Source organism: Panthera uncia, chromosome D1, assembly GCF_023721935.1.
Source record: "Panthera uncia isolate 11264 chromosome D1, Puncia_PCG_1.0, whole genome shotgun sequence".
Taxonomy (NCBI): domain Eukaryota; kingdom Metazoa; phylum Chordata; class Mammalia; order Carnivora; family Felidae; genus Panthera; species Panthera uncia.
Genome location: NC_064808.1, coordinates 5181423 through 5200243, shown reverse-complemented (window position 1 = coordinate 5200243; position 18821 = coordinate 5181423). Strand labels below are relative to the sequence as shown.

At 62.2% G+C, this 18821-nt stretch overlaps 2 protein-coding genes across 5 annotated transcripts; both read right to left on the bottom strand.

The window, feature by feature from the left end:
* Nucleotides 1-5527: 5527 nt before the first annotated feature.
* On the bottom strand, nucleotides 5528-11019 carry RIN1 (Ras and Rab interactor 1). 2 transcript variants are annotated; one of them, XM_049615793.1, is made up of 11 exons: nucleotides 10813-11019; nucleotides 10343-10534; nucleotides 10024-10204; nucleotides 9810-9924; nucleotides 9638-9710; nucleotides 9402-9493; nucleotides 8499-9239; nucleotides 7971-8276; nucleotides 7530-7661; nucleotides 7237-7388; nucleotides 5528-6264 (listed from the first exon to the last, which is right to left on the bottom strand). In XM_049615793.1, exons 2-11 carry the CDS (start codon nucleotides 10426-10428, stop codon nucleotides 5770-5772), a joined length of 2373 nt encoding a protein of 790 aa, XP_049471750.1. In that variant the 5' UTR covers nucleotides 10429-10534; nucleotides 10813-11019; the 3' UTR covers nucleotides 5528-5769. The 2 variants fall into 2 exon arrangements, with proteins under 2 accessions (XP_049471750.1, XP_049471745.1); XM_049615788.1 differs by having other exon boundaries at nucleotides 10343-11019.
* Nucleotides 11020-11447: 428 nt separating this feature from the next.
* Nucleotides 11448-18699, bottom strand: BRMS1 (BRMS1 transcriptional repressor and anoikis regulator). 3 transcript variants are annotated; one of them, XM_049616173.1, is made up of 11 exons: nucleotides 18571-18699; nucleotides 16886-17190; nucleotides 15667-15812; nucleotides 15502-15592; nucleotides 15209-15336; nucleotides 14964-15043; nucleotides 14787-14883; nucleotides 14112-14204; nucleotides 12900-12964; nucleotides 12410-12449; nucleotides 11448-12002 (listed from the first exon to the last, which is right to left on the bottom strand). In XM_049616173.1, exons 3-11 carry the CDS (start codon nucleotides 15803-15805, stop codon nucleotides 11995-11997), a joined length of 741 nt encoding a protein of 246 aa, XP_049472130.1. In that variant the 5' UTR covers nucleotides 15806-15812; nucleotides 16886-17190; nucleotides 18571-18699; the 3' UTR covers nucleotides 11448-11994. The 3 variants fall into 3 exon arrangements, with proteins under 3 accessions (XP_049472130.1, XP_049472121.1, XP_049472127.1); XM_049616164.1 differs by having other exon boundaries at nucleotides 11448-11722; XM_049616170.1 differs by lacking the exon at nucleotides 16886-17190 and having other exon boundaries at nucleotides 11448-11722.
* Nucleotides 18700-18821: the final 122 nt, after the last annotated feature.

The following is an 18821-nucleotide window of genomic DNA, read 5'->3' as shown; positions in this document are numbered from 1 at the left end:
TTTTCTTTTGTCCCCATCCCCCCACCTCCCTCCATTTCTAAATTCTTCCCAAACCACCCCAGCCTTCAGGCTGGCAAGAGGAAGGGCCAACTGGTGGGCAGGAGGCGCCTGGTCTTGGGTGGGAGCCACAGGAGGGGAGGTGGGGGAGATCCCAGGGCAGAAGTGGGGAGGGAGGGGAGCCTGGGGGAGGGCAGCGATTTTGGCCTCCTTCCCCTCCCAACGTGCTGGTGCCGCACCCTGGGTGCTTCTGGATGGGAGAGACTTGCGGAAGGGGGTGGGAGAGAGAGGCTTGGAGAAGGTGGGGCCCAGGAAGAAGAGGTATCTGTTGTCCAGGCCTGGGGGGAAAGGGGTTCTGACAGCTGGTGGGAGGTTGGGGGGTGGAGCCCACCCTGGAGAGAGAGAGACTGGGTGTGCCGGTGTGTGTACCTGGGTGCCTGTACGTGGCCATGTGCGCGTGAGTGCGTGTGCTGGCGTGGGGCTGGCGTTGCTGAGGGTATCCACAGCCGGGTGATGCGCGCGTGTGTCCCCACAGGCCCACACCTGTGAGGGGAGAAACATCGTCCACCCTGGGCACAGCTAGGCTCCCGGTCCCTCTCCTGGCAGATGCCTGACCTGAACCTCTGGCCACATCTGCCCCGAGGAAGGGAGTCCTGGAGCCCACCTCAGAGCTAGAAGGGCCCGGCTGTTCTGCTTGGTGTCCTCACAGCTCAGAGAGGGACAAGGCTTGCCCCAGGTCACAGGGCGGAGGCAGAGCAGGGACTGTACCCGAGTCTGGGGACCCCAGGAGGGGACGGCTGCTCTCCTGGCCCTCGCTGATCCTGTCCTTCCTCTGTTGTGCCCCTTGGCTGTGAGGCTCCGTGGAGATCCTGGCCCTGGCCTGGCTGCCCACGGCTGGGCGGGGTAACTGTGGGTGAGGATTCTGTGGCCCCTGAGGCATCTGGCGGAGGCCTGTTCCCTAGAATGACCAACCAGTCCTGGGACTGAGGACTCTCCCGCACTGCAGGTCCTAGATGCTGGGGACCCCCTTAGCCCCGGGGCCAACAAGGATGGCTGGTCACCCTCTCACCAGAGATGTTTCTTTTTCCACCACGTCCTTCCCACTGCTACCTCAGTGTCAGCCTCCCCGTCTCCACCCTCACCCTGGAACTTTCCCTTGTCTTCCTGCCCCCTCACTGCCCCAGGGATCTTTCGTCTCACTGTCCCTCCCACTCTTTCTGTTCTCTTTCCTCTCTGTGTCAGGAATCTCCAGCAGCTCCTGTCACTCTCTGGGGTCTCTCTGTCTCTTCTGTCCCCAGATGGTCACCTTGTTGGTCTCTGAAGCCTGTCCCTCTGTTCTCTGTCCACTTCCCTATCTTCCCTCTCCGTCTCTGGTGTCTCGCCCCGTCTCCCCACTCCTGTTCCGGCGTCTCTGGCTCATCACCTTCCCTGGGTGGTCCAGGCTCCCCCCCCCTCCCCCCCAGCAAGCACCCCCAGGGCCAGCTGGGGTGGAAGCCAGGTCTGGGGGCTGTGACCAGGCCGGGAAGGGGAACCCAAGCAGACATGATATTTATGTTAGGACTTCAAAGTGGAGCAGAGCCCGAGGCAGGCTTGGTGGGGGCTGGCGGGGGTAGGAGAGGGGAGGAGGATTGTGAGCAAATGCCAGATTAAGGTCAGCTCAGGCCCCTCCCTGGCGAGGGTCTCCTTGGTGACGCATATCTCCCCCCCGTGGGACACTGAGACCCAGAGTAGGGACAGAACAGACTATTTTGGTGCAGACTTCCAAGAAAGGCACTTCCTGTACCCCTGTCCTGCCTCCAGCCCCATCCTGTCTTCCTGTCACCCTGCAGGAGCAGCTGGGTCCTCTGAGCACCGGCCCAGCCAGGGAGGCAGGGGGCTCAGAAGGTGGCAGGAGCAGAGAGCTGCATCTCGGCACGAAAACGTCCCTGGCGCTGGGACAGCCCTGTGTTCTCCACTCTCTGGCAGAGGCCTCGCCTGGCAGGGCAGTGAGGGTCTGTAACCCTGTCGGCCCGGACTATGCCAGTCAGGTCGGTCCCCTCGGGGCCTCTGGGGTCCACTCCGGCTGCCTGCCTGAGGGCCCCAGGGGCCAAGAGGGCCGCGAAGGTCACCCCACCCCTGCCCCCCACCCTCGGCCTAACCTCTGCTAAAGACACCCAGCTGCTGGGGCTGGGAAGGCCTGGGGTCAGGGGCCCAGGCCCCGGGTGGGGAGGACGGGAGGGGCCGATTGTCTCATCCTGCGGCTCAGCTCTGTGTCCTAAGCCCCTCCCAGGGGCCAGACCCAACAGACACCCCTTCAGGCTGGGCCACCCCTCAGGAAGCCCCCTCCCAGACTAGGGGCTAGCTCTGGACCCAAGACCTTTTAGCTGAAGCCCACCCAGGCCCCCAAAGCCCCAGCCCCTGGGTCATCACCCCCACCCTCTCAGATCCTCCCCAGGCGCTTCCCGTGAATCACTCAGGCTGGAATCTGATGAGCTCAGACCTCCCCGCCCAGCACTGCCGGCCTCTGCCTCCTGCCTGGCCAGTGGGGTTGCCACGCCCCCCCCCCCCCCCCCGGGGTCTTCTCAGCATCTCACAGCCCCCACCAGGGTCCACCGTGGGCTGGAATGGCTGAGTGGTGGCAGAGATAGGCCAGGGCTGGAGTGAGATTAGTCAGGTAAGGGCTTGGACTTCTGCGTGATCAGAAGTATAAACGCATGTGTGCGTGCGTGTGTGCTCTTCCTTCGCCATGTTCAGTGTCAGAGCAGGGGACTGGGCTGTGGCCGCTGCAGTGCTACGTGGGTAGGTGTCTGTCGTGGAGTCCCTGCGTACCAGTCATCACATGTCTCTGGGTCAGCCTGTCCCCGTGTATGTTTGTCACGGGGGTCACATTCTGACCCTGAGAGGGAGGGCGTTGAGGGGAGGTCTCTGAGTTTGCACATCTAGAGATGTCTGTGTCAGGGTGTGGCTCGGAGGAGGGGTCTGTGTGTGTCACTGTGTCCCATCCCGCTGGGAACGAATGCCTAACAGTCTCCAGGTGTTCTTAACACTCCAAGTGTTCCTGTTAAGGCTGGGGGGGGGGGGGGCCTCTGGTGTTACGTGACCGTGGCACACAGGATGTCACACGTTCTGTGCACAGATGTGAGTCACGATGTTTCTGTGTGTCAAACTGGGGGAGGGGTGAACATGGGTCACAAGATCATGGCAGGGTGTCAAATGCTCTGCGTTGAAGGTGAGGGAGGGTGGCGGCAGGGGTCTCAATGACTGACTGCCTTTCTCCGCCGGCCCCCTGGGCCCCCACTCCACAGGGCCTGGCTCCTGGCTCCCCTCCCACCAACCTCTGTTGGCAGGACTCCCATTCCCAGGACGGTGCCAGAGCCAACCCCCCCCCCCCCCCCCCCCCCGTGGGGATGCTTCCCCCCTGGCACCTGGCAGAGTGCAGGCCCTCGGAGTGCAGCGGTTCCCCGGGTGGCCTCCCGCCAGAAGGGGGCCAGGCGTGTGCCTGGGAACGGGCCTGCTCGCCCCCTGGCGGCAGTGGTGGAGAACGCGCCGCCCCGGCCCCAGGAGCTCCCGCCAACTGTTAGGCTGAGTCTTCCCGAATCATTCTACATGTATCCACTAAGTGCCACTTCCGGGCCAGGCATTTGTACTAGCGCCCCGAGATTTAGAGGGGAACAAGGCCGACCTGGCTCTGGCCTAGTGAGGAAGACAGACAATAAACGCACAAAGAGCGCTGCAGTGACTCTAGGGGTGACCAGAGCAACATTTCCAAGTGAGGAAATGACTTAGCTGCTCCTTGGGAGCCGAATGTCTGGCCCTGCTCTGCAGCAGTGGGTGCCGGGCAAGGTGTGGCACCTCTCGGGTGACTTCCTCTTCCAGAAGGCCAAAGGTGGGAGGCAGGGATGAGGGAGGGGCGAGGCTGAATCCCAGCGCACAGCCTGCTGTTGTTGCCAGATCACATTGTTTCCCTCTGGCCGGGCCTGGCGGTGCTCCGATGAGCCACTGCTAGGGGTGTTGCTGAATTTCCAGAGCCAGGAATTGAGATTGAGCACAGAAGGGATTAGGACGGGCTTGCAGGGGCTCAGAAGCCTCTGCCGGTGCTAGTTCCCGTGAGACGAGCTCCACATCCGGCCCTGGGGTTCTCTGAGCACCCCTGGCAACCGTTCTAGGTCTTCCTCTGGAACTGAATTTGAGACATCCTGTGTTTGGTTCCCAGAACCCGGCCCTCCGTTAACCTCCCGGCTTCCCATTTATTGAGTGCCTCTGTGGTGCCCAGCCCTGTTCGAGGCACGGGGGGTGGGCTTGGGACAGGGAGAGAGGGCGTACAAAAGAGGGAGACTCCCAACCAGCAAGAAGCTTGGAGCGGGGGTGGGGGGTGGAGAGGGTAGAGTGGCTGATGGCCTAGTGAGAAATTTGGGAGCCCTGCACCCAGATCTGGTGGTGTCTGTATCTGGATTGTCCGAAATCCCAGTGTCCAGGATTTCTACCTCCAGCTGTCATGACTGACACACGTGGCGGTCTGATGTCCCTTTGTGTTCAGCGCCTGAGGCAGTGCCCCCAGAGACTGGCTGGGGTCCTCCTTCCAGCAGGGGACAGTTCCTTCCCAGGGAGTGATCCCTATGAAGTTTGTCTCACCCAGATCCCGGACTCCAAGGGAGCCTGCACTGACTGCCCCTGCATTGTCCCCAGGTTGCCCGGAGGCTGCAAGGGTATGCAGCCCTTGAGACGTCCTCACCCCTCTTAATTACCCCCTCTGCCACTTCCTGGGCCACACGCACCCCCTGGTGGTCGTTACTGGCATTGTCTTTGCTCAGATTTGCCCCCTGCTCTGGAACCCCCTTGGGGCTGTGGGGCCTTTAGGGTTAATTTATCGGTGTTTTACAATCGAGGGCGTAGTTGGAGCCGGACACCCTGGTTTGGCTGCTGTGCCATATCTTAGGAGTCATTTTCCCAAGCCTCCCTGTGGGATAAGTCATGCCCAGCCTCCCGGGAAATCTCTTGTGAGGTCCAAAAGAGTTAAGTGCAGAGAAAATGGTTTCCGGGCACACCCCCCCCCCCCCCCACCGCCTCCATTTCAGAAGCCCGCTTCCCCTGTCCAATACCCTGGGATGCAAGGGCACTGGCAGGATCTCCCATCTTGAGGAAAGACTGGGGCCTGGGTGCTCTCTGGGCAGAGCCTGACCTCCAGGATCTCCCCCGCGCTGGCGAGAACCTTCAGTGAATGCAGACAACAGACCCTTGGAGGGGGTCCTGCTGACATCCCACCTCCCTCCCTCCCCTTGCCTCCAGTCTGAGCTCTGCTTTGGAGCAAAACCGTCCACTTGACCCCCGCAGGACTTCGGCGAGAAGGCGGGGCAGCAATGGCACCTCCACTCTGCAGGTGAGGACGCTGAAGCTGGGAGCTGCCGGCCCTCTAGGCAGGCTAGGGCTGGACTGGGCTCCCCGGAGGAGGTGAAGCCTTTCAGGGCCTTGAAGCCCCCAGCCTGGAAGGGCTGCCTGCGTAGTGCCCCACTCCTTTGCCAGAGGTCGGGCACACTGACCGCTACAGGCTGGCTGACCTCCGGCGGGGAGACCCCCCTCAGCTTTATTCCGGTGCTCTGGGGCTACAGCTGCAGCCAGTCTGGGGACCAGCCCAGCAGGTGTGATCACAGAGACAAATATCAGAGCCGGTGGCGGACACGGGAGCGGCCCGGGGTGGGGAAGGCTAAGAGGGGTGGGGCTGATGGCCGGCTCTGAAAGGCCTTCCCAGCAAGCTCAGGGTTTTCTGTCCCAAATGGCCCTTCTGGCTGCTCCCGGCTACTCCTCTGCTTCTCTGCTTCCCTCAGCCTCTGGTCCCCCCGGTGGGGCAGGGCCCCCCCTGGCCTGGCCCACGCTTCCCTGCACCCTCTCGCCAGTTGTCTCAGACTCTCCCCTGCTGTCCCCAGGACTGGCCTTGACCTCGATGATCCCATCTCCCCGGCCCCCTTCCTCCTCCTCCCTGCCCCCTGCCTCCAGCTCCCCACTGTCCCTCTCTGTTGTAGCCCCAGGTGCGGCCCCATGGGCGTCGGGCCGCTCGGCCTTGCGATAGACGAGGTAGCCGGTTGGGGGAAGCCTGTGGACCAGGGCTCCCGGAGACAAGCGGTGGTAGCCCCGTTCCCTGTACGGGAAGAGGCCAAATGTGTCAGGCTGGGTCACTCGGAACTTCGTGGCACAGCGCTGGTTCAGGGCGGCAACTGAGGCCCCTGGGGGCACAGCCAGGGTCTTGGAGGTACAGCCGCTGCTGGGGTCCTGATAGGCCACTCGGAGGAGGTGCTGTGCAGGAGGAGAAGCGAAAACGAGAGCTCAATCCTGCCTGGTATGTATCTGCCCACAGAGCTTGAGGCCCCCAGTGCAGACTCCGCACTGGGTGGTATAGATCCAGTGGTAGAACCAAGTGACGGAAGCTTTTTGGACAAGGTGAGCTTCAAGCGGCGCTCTGAGGAAGGGAGAGAGCCGCGTCGGCTAGTGGGTCATAGCTGCGGGCAGGCCGGGAGGATGGCTCGCGCACGCCCCTGCAGGGAGCCTAACAACCATACTACTCTGTGCTCTCAGCACTCGTCCTGCATGAACTCATTTAAGTCTGACATCCACCCCACGAGGTAAGTACCATGACCTCATTTTATAGATAAAGAAATCGAGGCACAAAGGGGTGACATAACTTGCCCACGCTCCTGCAAACAGAAAGTAGCAGAGCCCGCCCGGACTTGAACCCAGGATCTGGCTACAACGTCTAAACTCTTAACCAAGGCTAGGAAGGATCCCTTGACTGGATGGAGGGGAAGGTGAGGGGAGCATGGGCTGGGAGCCTGACTCCAGGGAAGGCCAGAGCCCCACGTGGGGGCTGGAAGCCAGGATTTGGGGCTTGAGCTTGCCACCCGTGTCCCTTTCCCTCCCCGTGTCTTGTCCGTTTCCTTATCTGTAGAATGGAGAGAGTAATGGTCCTAATAACAGAAACTTCAGAGTTTCTATGAAGCTGCGGGGCTGAGCCCCTAGGGCACGGAGCACGGTGCCGGCACATGGAATGCACCCTGTCTAGAAAGGCTAGGCTTTGACATCGGGTCCACACAGGGTGCTGTTTCTCTGGCACGGTGATGTAGGACCAGAATTCCCCCTGCTGGGTCTCACTGGGAAAAGGAGGGGACTGCGCAGGAAGGTGCCAGAACCAACAGGCACCCCTGCCCCCCCCCCCACCCCCTGGGGGCTTGGCGGGGGGGGGGGGGGTGGGCAATGTGGAGGCCCTGTTACCTGGAAGCTGTGGGTGGCAGGCAGGCGGCGCTGCTCCCAGAGGCTGAGGGAACGTTGTAGCTCCTGGGAGGGGCTCAGGGGGAGCATGTGGGCCTGGTCCAGGCCGCTCAGCAGGGCCAGGCTGGCCGAGAGGCTGGTCAGGTAGTAACCACCTGGGACACGAGGGGAAGAATGTAGCTCAGGCTGAGGGCGGGTGACCCTTCCCCGGCCCCCACCACCTACTCGGGGGCCCCTAAGGCACCCCGGCCCCCCACAGACAGACAGGCAGACGGCCCGAGGAGGGGCTCCCTCACCCTCTCCGGTGAGCAGGGTGGGCTCCAGAAGCTCTGACATGTACTCAGCCTCCAGCAGCAGCTCGGGAAGGTCGCACTGGGCCAGGACGAGGCTCAGCAGCGGGAGGAACGCATCTGCCCCTGCACCCTCCCCTGTGGGGTGGTAGAGGAGGAAGTTCAGACTCCTCTGGGGTCCCAGGGTCGGTATCCACGCCTTGCCTCATACGGTGACCCTCCCCTCCACCCGCCGGGCCTTGGGTGATGTGGTCTCTACGGCAACCACAGATAGGGGCTGTGGAGAGGAGGCTCTACTCTCTGGGCCTCAGTGGCACCATCTGTGAGATGGGAGTGTTGGACCCATCCCCCCCACCTGTGCTGTTCTGGAATTTCTGCACCACCACCCCTGCCCCCCCCCCCCCCACTCGGCAGGGGGCTGGCAGGGAGTGGTAGGAGGGGGCCTACCGGCCTGGGTCCTCAGGGCTGTGTAGAGCAGCTTGCAAGCCTGCAGGAGCCGCTTGACCTGGGCACTGGGTGAGTAGGCACGGAGCAGCTGCAGCAGCTTCTGACGCACCTGCTCCATCTCTCCCGGGGAGGGCAGGCTCAGGTGGAACCCAAAGGCTCCGGGGCCCTGGGACCGAGCCAGGCGGAGGCCCTCAGCCAGGCGGCCCAGGGAGCCGTCCGCAGAAAGCCGGCGCCGCAGGCGGGCCGCCAGGATGGGCCTGAGAGGCTTGAGCACGGAGCGATGCAGAGACTTCTCCAAGATGTGTTCTGCGGGGGAGAGGCGGCCAGGGTCAGGGGAACGAGGGCGCGAGTGGGAGCCAGAGTCCCAGGGCGGGGGTGGGGGGGGGGGGTAGTCGGGGAGGAAGAGAGGTGAAAGGGAGGGGGAGACCTGGGGAGGTGGGAGAATAGCAGGGGAGAGGCGGGGAATGGGTAGCGCTGGAATGAATGGAGAGGTGGGCCGAGCCCGTGAAGCCTGGGCCGGAGTCTCACCCAGTCTCTCAGGTGGCAGCAGCTTCTCAGGGCTCAGCTCCGCGCTCAGCATGGCCCGAGCCCGGCTCAGTGCCTCTCGGACACCCTGCAGCTCCCGGGGCTCGGGGCTGGCCCGCACCTGGGTCAGCAGGTCCTGCACCAGCTGGCCGACGGCCGTGTGTCGGTCCTCCACCAGCGCCGTGGCTGCCCGGCCCACCTGCCGCTCCGGGGCCAGCAGGGAGCAGAAGGCAGAGCTCATGGACCGAAGCAGCGGCCGCCGGCGGCGGCCCAGGCGGGGTGAGGTGGCCGGGCTTCCCTGGGACCCTGGCGCCCCCTCTTCTTCTGAGCTGCTGGGGGAGCCACAGTCTACCTCCTGGAGGGAGGGCAGGGGTGGGAGGCTGGGGCTGGCACTCCCTGGCACACGGTACCCCACAGAGCTCTCCCTCCGCAGAAGCTGGTGAGGGGGTAACCTTTCTGTCTGGTTGGGGGCTGCCCCCGGCAGCACGGGGACCGGGGGAGGTGGCATGGCAGGTGGAGACAGAGGGCTGGAGGTCTCCGTGGACACGCGTACTTTGAAGCTCCTCTTGAATTTCTCCCGCTTGGTGGGGCCCAGGTCCCCTGGGAACAGGGGATTGAAGAAGCACAGGGCGGCTCCTGTGCCCTGGTCCAGCTCTTGCGGGGACCGGGGCTTCAGCCGGGGCAGCAGCGGGCCTTCAGACAGGCCCGGCTGAGCCTTGGTATTGAGGGAGGAGCTCCAGAACTCTAGGGAAGAGAAAGCATTTGGGGGTCTCGGGGAGGCTCGGGGAGGGTGCCCGACCGAGGGAAAGGCACAGGCTCAGGCTGTGTGCCCATGTGCTGTGCCTTCTCTTTCCCCCTTGGCCTCAGCTTGTCCATCTGTGCAATGGGTAGCAGAGGACCCCTTACCGATGCCCAGATGGGAGATGGCTTCCAGTTCCTTGTGGGTGGCTGCCTGGCAGATGGCTCTGGGGAGCTGGAGTGGGAGGAGAAGGATGTCCCTGAGGCCAGAGAGGGAAACAGAAAGCCAGGGGTGAGGGATGTTCAGGGCTCTGGGGGCTAGCAGGACCCGGAGGGGCTGGGAGGACAGGATGTCCCAGGGAGCAGGGACCAACGCAGACCAGGCGCCCTGCGGCCAGGCTCACCGGGTATGGCAGTAGGCACAGATGAGCTGGACCAGGTCTGGGAACGTGAGCTCTGAGCCCTCCAAGGAGACGCCTGAGAGACGGACGGGAAGTGTGGTTGTTTTCTGGGGAACACCCCTGTGCCCTGCCCTGACTGCTTCCAGCCCCTACCCCCCAGGCCAGTCCGGCTCACCCCCAGGGCTCTCCTGGATGTAGTGGCTAGAGACAAACGAAGGGCCGCTGGCCTCAGGCAGCCTCACGCACAGGGCCTGGCACCCACGAGTGTTAGATTTCCGCACCAGGAACGTCTGCAAGGGACAGGGGTCGGGGGCTCGGGACCTCCGTGTCCAGCCTCTCTCCCCGCCACCCTCCGCTGGCCAGTCCTGGGGTCAGGGGGCCAGACTCACCCCCGGGGGCTCAGTCCTCAGCACGTGCAGTGCAGCCGCCGCGTTGGCCCGGAGCTGCAGCCACACAGGCCGTGTGCGCAGCAAGCGCTCCCGCAGGCTCACGGTGCGCCCGGGCCGCTGGGGCCCGCCCGCCGGCCCCCCGCTGGCCCCAGGCACGTCGTAGAGCGGGTCCTGGGCTGGCCTAGGAGTGGTCACCAGATTGGAGCAGGGGTCCGGGGGGGGGGGGTGGGACCCTTGCCCGACCCTTTCCTCCTTCTCTGCCCTGGGACGACTGCCGTCCCTCCCTGCCCCACCGGGCTGCCCTTCGAACTTCACTAACTTTTCTCTCTCCGGGTGCCCAGGTGCGAAGTTGGACAGGCTGGGGGCTCCGAGAGGGCCTGCTTCTGGCTCCCCAGGGGTTTCCATGGCTGGGAGCTCCTTCGGTTTCTCCCGGTTTCTCCCAGGATTCAGGAAGAGAATCCAGCCCCCAAGGCAACAGCGCGCTCACATTCCCGGTGGTGAGTAACACTTCCTGAGGGCGGTTCGCCCTGTCACGCCCCGCCAGTTAACTCTTGTGTGTCCACTCAGCCTGGGCAGTGCCCACTTCCTCTTTGTTCTGGGCCCAGCCTAAGGGGGCAGGCATCCCCCTCCGTAGAAGTGCCACCCCAGGAGCCCCAGCTGCGGGGCCACCACCCCCGCACAGTGCATCCTGAAGCCTTAGCAGCCTCCCCAGACCACACAGGCAGGCGGGAAGGGGTTAAGCCGGGCCCTTCTGGCTCCCCACAGGCCCAAGTCTTGCCCCTGGGGCACCTTTAAGTCTGTGGTCAATTGCTCATCTGTGCGTAGTCTTGGGGTCAGCCCTGTGGGAGAGCACCCCCTGCTGGTCACAGATGACTCATCCCCCAGCCTAACTTGGGTTTTGGAATATCAGGTTGCTATGGAGAAAGGATGCTGTGTCTCCATGGAAACTAACCCCTTTGCTTAACTGAGGTTCTGGGGGTGGTTCTAACACTCGGCGCTAAATGGGGGGGGGGGGGTTTGGTTGTGAGGTCGTCAGCACACGGTGCTGCCAGCTGCCTCCTACGCACACAGGCCCGGCCAGCCTGCCTCACCAATCTGCCAAGTGACTGGGGCAGGTGCAGGCATGACCCAGTCTCCAAGCACAGAGCACACGGTCCCCTTCTCCACCCCAGAACACGTGGTCTGCCTGTGCCACATGTTGCTTTGGGCTTTGCTCACGAGCCCCTGATCATCCAGGGCCCGGTCCCCCACTCCTGGAGGGTATGGTGGGAGAGCCGCCCCCTTACCCTCTCGTTACCCCGACTCAGAGCAGGTAGGCTCCTGCTGTAGGAAGGTACCAGGGACCTCAGAAGACACTGCCCGACTCAGGATCCCCCCATGAGAGCCCTGATTCCCTTGCAAGGCATAAATCAGACACACATAGGTCATAGCAGAGTCCCAGGAAAGGTTTTAATTCCAGTCCCTGAAATCTGGGAGACAGATACCAAGAACCTCCTTGAGAAGACTCGGGGAGCCTTCTCATCTCTAGCGACAGCCAGGAGAGACAGGCCCCCCAAATATAATTCCTGGGTCAGAGATCCCACGAAGTGGGGCCCAGATCACTGGCTCAGTGACTGGTCCGAGGTCAGCAGAGAGGATGTTGCTTTGGCTTAAGATGAGCCACATCTTCTTTGTCTGGGAGGGCACAGAGGAGGCTGACCTTTGGGAGGGGAAGGTGGCGGGCTCACTGGGGACGGAGGAGACAGTCTTGCCTGGCTAGGGCGGCTCTGGGCCACAGCTGTGCAGGCCTCCGAGGAGGGCAGAGGAGTCCAGACCAGTGGTGGCTGGAGAGGAAGGCCCAGCAGCAGCACCAGGGAGCTGCCTGGCTAGACCCTGAGGGGTTTGTCAGTCCGCCTTCCCACAGCAGGAAAATGCAAATCCTGGGGTTGCTGCCAGCTGCTCTGAGGGGCCCCTAGGCTCTGAACGGCAGGGTCAAGGTCCTGAGGGAAGGAGGGAGGGGGAAAATCGCCACAGGTGAAAAGGTGAACCAAAAAGGGAGGAGCACCATTGCCTGTGGGGGGCTGGGAGGAGCAGCCTAGGTCTGGCCCAGGGCAGCTCTGCAGCCATGGGCCCACCAGGGCCACCCCACTGCTGGGGCTCAGCATTCCAGCCCTCCCTGACCAGTCCTGGTTGTGCGGGGCTCCATCCCCTAGCCCCATCGACCTAGAGCTTCCCCACCCCCACCCTGGCTCCTGCTCCCCAAACTCCCAAAGTGCCCTCAGACCCAGACCGTTCTAACTGGGGCCACTGATGTGACACAAGCACTGCCTCTTTCTGGGCTCCTTTCTAGGAGGCTGGGCTGGGGGAGGGGGGCGGCAGGAGGCAGAGCAGCTCCTGTGGTTCTTACCATCTGCTTTTCTCTTCTGAGGGGACACAGCCGCCCTAGCCTGGGTGGGTGAGAAGAAGACCCCCCCTTGAGAGTCTGCCTCCAGCTTGGCAAGTGCCCTCCTCCACATCAGCCTCTGGTGGGGGCGGGGGGAGGCTGCCGGGTCAGTGCTGCATCCACACGGGTGGGGAGCGGAGGACCCTTTCTAGGCAAGGCTGTGATGCGGTCTCCCAGTCAGAGGCCAGGCCAGCCCAGCTGCCTTCCCGCCTTCCCTCCCTCCCTTCCTCCTATCCCATCAAAACCTGCCCTGGAAGGAGGAAGGGGCTGACACAGACTAAAAGGTCCCTCTTGCAGGGAAGCCTCAGGCAAAGGGGGGCCTGTGAGCTGACAGCGATGCCAGGGGACCTGGCCTGAAGGCAGGGGGTGCCGAGGGACGAGCAGAGCTCTCAGGCCCTCAGGAAGCCCACGTGTGGTGAGCCTGCAAGACCAAAGCAGGGGGTGCCGGCCCCACCTTTTTGATAGCCGTCCAGTCCTCCAGGATGTCAATCTCCTGCAGCATGTACACGATGTAAGGACCTGCAGCGGGGGTCAAGGAAAGCAGGAAGCCCAGTGGAGGGGGTAGGCAACAGGCCTCTGCCCCGGAGCTCCAACACTTGGGGGAGGCGGCACCACAGTGGGGAGGGGCTCAGGACCAGAGTTAGAAAGCAGGCTCCGCCTCCTACCTCTTGGTTCCCATGTTCTTGGGGGGGGGGTAGGGAGCCACACCCCTACCTACCCTTGGCTCCCCCTCACCTCCTCTCTCCAGTTTAAAGGTCAGCAGTCCGACACCCATCCCACCCACTCAGGGACCTTGCTCCTTCTGTTCTGACCCCTCATCCGGCCCCTTCTACACATACACTCCAGTCTCTTCCATCGTGGAGGTGACCCTCCCTTGGTCTCACGCTCCCCTCTGGGGACCATCCGCTCTGTCCTCTGTACCTGATACCTGCATGCCCTCACCTCCATTCACCCGTCAAGGCCTTGCAGCCCTGTCTCCTCCCTCCCTGCCTGGACTGCCTGCCATCACCAGGCAGCCAGCGCCCCGAGAACCTGAGGCCGCGGGAACACCCGGTGTGGAGACAAGGGCATGAGAATTCCATTCAAGTCCGTGCTGGACGATGTCAGGAGGGACAGAGGCTCAGCAGACCCTGGGCTGAAAGGGCTCATGCCTAAGGTGACAGGCAACTATTCCTATATGGGATGCGGGTGCCCCCAGTTTAGGCCACGGGGGTGCAGAGGAGAGAGAAGCCATAGCCACTGGGGAGGCGGGGGGGAGGGGGGGGAAACCAGGAGAGGCTTCACAGAGGAGGTAACAGGTGAGACAAGCACCGGAGGGGCAGAGATGGGCAGCAAGGCATCCCGAGGGTGGAAAGTGGGGGTGGGTGGGGTGGTGGGACAGTCTGGGACCTGTCCGGGATGGGACGTTGTGGGAAAGCCAGAAGGGCCTCAAAAGAAGTTATGGGGAGTCACTGAATGGACGCTCCTGGGTCTCTAGGGTCCACACAGCCCAGGAGAGACCCAGGGCCCCACAGAAACTCCCTGACGGTTGGATTTGCCTGGACAAGGCTACGTGAGGCCAAATGACCATAAATGCGTCTAGTCTGACTCTGTCTTCCGTGTCCTCCACCCCCTCCCCCAGTCTGGACGTCCTGCCCGGTTTGGGTGCTCGTGGGTGGAAGGATACCAGAAACGAGAGGCGCCTTCTTCCTCTTGCTGGGCGGCAGAGAATCCCAAGTCTTTGCGCTGCTTCCGGCATGGAGTCTGTCATCCCACCACTCTGTGCCCCCAGACCCGGAGTTAGGAGCGAGGCGCCGGAGCCCCCGGGGCACCCTACCCTCGTAGCCTGGGCCTTTCACGCGAGCCAGGCCGGCCCTGACCCCTCCTCTGCCTCCCGCGGCGGTGGAGGGCACCCTCGCCCGGGGCTTGGAAGCCGAGCTCAGGCCCAGATGGCACAGCTGTGCAGGCCGAGGAGAGAGGTCGCTGCACTTTGGTGAGCCCGGTTTCTTCAACTGTTTAGGGGACAGTGGGACAATGACAATTCTGGCCTCTTTAGGACCCCATAGGAACACAGGCGCTGTGGACGCAGAAGGGACTGTGGCTATTGTACGGGTGGGTGCGTCAGAATGACACCTCCTGTCCTGGAAAGAGAGCAGGGGCCGAGGAGGGTACGGAGACCCATTCTTTGTGAGCCTCCACTCTACACCAGGCACTGGGCCGGGTCCTTTCTGTGCCTGGTTCCGCTTAGTCCCCACAGTGACCCCAAGAAGCAGGTCCTCCTCCACGCCCCTCGGGCGGGCAGGGCAGCGGAGGCCCCGCCAAGGGGTGGGCACGGACAGAGCAGGGCCCAGGGCAGCCTCACCAGAGCTGATGTCCAGGCTCTGGCGGTCCTCTTCCAGCCTCTGGATCCGCTCCTGCAGCTCCCCCTGCAGGGTGTCGTAGAGCAGCAGCTTCTCGCTCTGGAAGGGGCGGGGCCGCTCAGCAGGGCTGCAGGGCCCAGCCACTTCCGTCTGCCTTCCCCGCGCCCAGCCCCATTCACCTCCAGGTGCTGCTTGGCTCCCTGCAGCTCACACTCGTACTTATTCCGGATCACATCCAGGCAGAAGCCCTTGTAGATCCCTGCAGGGGGAGGGAGACGGGAGGCCCCGCTTGGCCAGGGACCCGGGGCTCCAAAGAGGGGAGCCAGGAGCAAGGCTGGGCGGGGCAGGGATGAGAAAAGAAGGGAAGCATGGGCTCTGGCAGAGGAGGAGGGAGGGGGTCCAGAGCACAGGACAGCCCGCAGACCTGCCACCTGAATGCGGATCTTGAGGCTCCGCTGCAGCCCCCCCAGAGGCTCTGTGTATTCAGGGGCTCTCTCAGCCCCCACTTCCTCCAGCCGCACCCTCAGCTGACTCAGCCGTTCCCTGAACAACCTGGGGGGTAAAAGGCAGCACGTCTGTCCCCCAGACACGAGGCCAAGCGCCCGCTCCGTGGCGGGCCCCGCGCGTGAGGCCCTCGGCCGCCCCTGCCCGGCACCAGGCCTGCTGCCTCCTCACCCCGGGTTCCCGAAGACCCAGCCCTGGGCGCCCCCCACTCACTTCTCCTTCAGCTCTGAGAACTGCTTCTCCAGGTCCAGCATCTCGTTGACGCACTCGCCGCGACGCCGCTCGTAGTCCTCGTCGTCCATCTCTGGGACAAGAGGCCGGTCAGGGCTGGCTGAGGAGGAGCGGGTGGGCACCGGGGTGTATGCCGCGGGGGCTCACCTGAGCTCTCCTCCTCTGACTCGGTCTGGCTGCCACTCCGTTCCTCCTCGCTCTCTTCCTCCTCCCCATTCATCTCAGCGGCTGAATCACCCTCTGCTTCCATCTCTTCCGTGTCTTTGCCTGGAGGCTGCACGGGCATCTGGGCTCTGGGAGAAGGAGGGGAGCCATCACTTGCCACTGCCCTTAGTTCCAAGCAGGAGACCGGCCCTGCCGGGAGTCAAACCAAGCCCTGTCTGTACATCTCCCAGGAGCCTGGGAGCCGTGGAAACGCTCACATCCTTGGACACTGCTGGCGATGCCAGTCTGCGGAATGCCGGCCAAGGGGATGGTCCAGAAGATGGGAAACACCGAGGATGGGTTCCCCACTGCCTCTGGGACTGGGCCCAGACTTGTGACTGCACTGGTCCATTTTCCTCACCCCACTGTCTAAGGGTCAGTCGTTAAGTACACCATTCCTTCCTCCTCTTTACGCCTTCCTGCTGATCTGTCTGCCTGGAATGACCTCACTTTTCTTCTGGAGAACATTCTGCAATCCTCTTGTCCTCTCACTGTGCTCTGGGTCAAAGCCCATGTCCTTCTGCTTCCTCTGGAGCCTCATGCTAACAGCGTCCCCATCTCCACTGCTCCTGCAGCTCTCCCTCTTGATGGCTCCTTCCCATGAAACTTCAGGCGTGATCAGTGCTACCAGCCCCCCCCACCCCCCATTTAGAAACAGCAGAAGCACAAGACCTTGCCCCACTCCACTTAACCGCTCCCCATCTCCCACCTCACAGCTACACTCTTCAAGGCTCTGGCTGTTCCTACTCTTGAATTCCCCAGGGTGTTCCATTCCATTTCTCTATGCATCGCCCTCGGCTGAGGCGAATCACGTGGCCTTAAGCGACAACCTCCTTGTGCCCAGTGCCGGTATTTTTTAGTGCTTATCTTAGTTGACTTCTCAGCAACAATGAACACTATTAATCATTCCTTCTTCTAGATACTCATCTGATATTTACTAAAGGTCTAATATACGCCAGGTACCGTCAGACAGTACGGCAGACGCTGTGCTCAACGAGGCAAATAAACAACTTGAGACAGACCTCAAGTTTACAGGTTCCTGGGAGAGAGGCAGAGAAGTAGAACTGTACTGTGGTGTGAGAAGAGTTAAGACTGGGGAGGGGGGCATATGGCAGAGCCGTCTAACTGGAACCTGGAGCTTGCTCCAACAGCGAGGGCTTACAGAGGAAGATCCTTGCTGCATCAGCAGGGAGGGCTTGCACAGATGAGCTGGGATGGCTGGGGAGGGAACTTTCCAAGCAGACCGAATAGCATGTACAGAGACCCCAAAACGAGAGAAAGGGCAGGGTTGGGGGCAGAGGAGTGTAAGCCTCAGAGAGAAGTCTGGGCTGCAGAGATGTGATGGTCATCAGCATATAGTGAGTTCTTCAGGCCTTGGGAGAGGGTGCAACCAGCAGGGCAGAATGTGTGGAGAAGAGGTCCATGATGGAACTCCCAGGGTCACCAAAGGGACAGATGATGAAACCCCTGCAAAGGAGAAGGAAATTAGCAAGAGGCGGAAGAGGAAAAATTCAGTCATGGGAGAAAGAATTTTAGGAGGAAGGAGCGGTAACAATGCTGCCAAGACGTCACCTACGAGGAAGACTAAAGAGTCCTCTCAACAGATAATCTCTCTGCCTACTGGAGGCTTCTATTTGGTGATGTTCTTCCCATTTCCCCGGGCATGGCTTTGTGCATGTAGACACCACTCCCTCCGGGAAGCCCTATTTATTTACATGTCCTCCCTGCCCATTTTCACGTTTGCCCAACCAGGCCGTAAGCCTCACCAGGGCAGGGATGCACATGTACCTTATTCATCCGGCATAGTACTTACTCACTTCACGGCTAGAGCATGTGCGAATGCAAACTAAACAAAGCACACTCTTGGGGCGCCTGGGTGGCTCAGTCAGTTGAGCGACTGACTTCGGCTCAGGTCATGATCTGGCGGTTTGTGAGTTCAAGCCCCTCTTCCAGCTCTATGCTGAGAGCTCAGAGCCTGGAACCGGCTTCAGATTCTGTCTCCCTCTCTCTCTCTCTCTGCCCCTCCCCCGCTCAAGCTCGCCCGCGTTCTCTCTCTCTCAGAAATAAACATAAAAAAAATTAAACAAAGCACACTCTTTCAGGGCAGGCATTTATTTCTTGGTCGCCCCAGGGCCCTGTAGTGGTAGCAAACCCACCAGGTACTGTTCACTTTCCTCGACCCCAATTCCAGTTCTGTAAAATAACTGGCTCACGGGACAGTTTAGTCACATTCCTCAATGATTTCACAAATGATCTGAACCTGACCTGAAAACCCTCAGTTCTCCAAACCAGCCTCATCTTTCCCGTTGTCAAGCCCCAGTTCCTGCAGTTTCCAAATTTTGCCAACCCTCTTCATTGTTAAATATATACGTTTACTTTGTCTCCAGCGGTCTCTGATTCTAACGAGTGAGCCAATTTAATCACAACCTCCCCTCCTTACCCTGGTGCAAAAAGAGGGTAACCCTCAACCATTCTGAGTGTTGTAAAGATTGCAAGGGATAAGGGACGGAAAGGAAACTTGTAAGGCGCTGGGCACACTCAATTTATATTTTTAGAAAGTGAGCAAGCATTTCGAGGGCAGGCCTCTACAGAAGACCGATTCTTCTCCCTCGAGGAAGCCAACCCAGACCCTGCGCGGCGCGGCGCGCCAGGACCCTCCCGCCCGGTTCCATTCCCGTCTGCGCCGGCGCCGCGGGCGGGGCAATCACTGGCTCTTCGGCGGCCAGCTGCGGCCCCGCGGCGCCGCACGCGTCCGGCCGGTTAGGTCCCCGCTTCCGCCCTGACTGGGCTAGCTCCGACCCACTGGCCAGAGGGGCCGAACCAGGTGCCATGAGCAGCGTTACGCACCGCGGCGAGTGGGGCCTCCGGGTTGACGTCCGAAACTCCCGAAGAGGTGCCCGCGGCCGCCGGGCTCCCGGAAGCGTCGCGCCCTTGCCCCTTCCCCGGGAGGCGGGGCCCGCCTCACTTCCGTGTACGCGATCAGGAGGCGCCCGTCGCCGAGCTCACATTTGGGCAGCTGGGGGCGAGGCATGCTGGGATACCGCGGGGCCGGTCTCCATGGCAACCGGCCGACATTCGCGCAGGCCTACCGCTGGTGG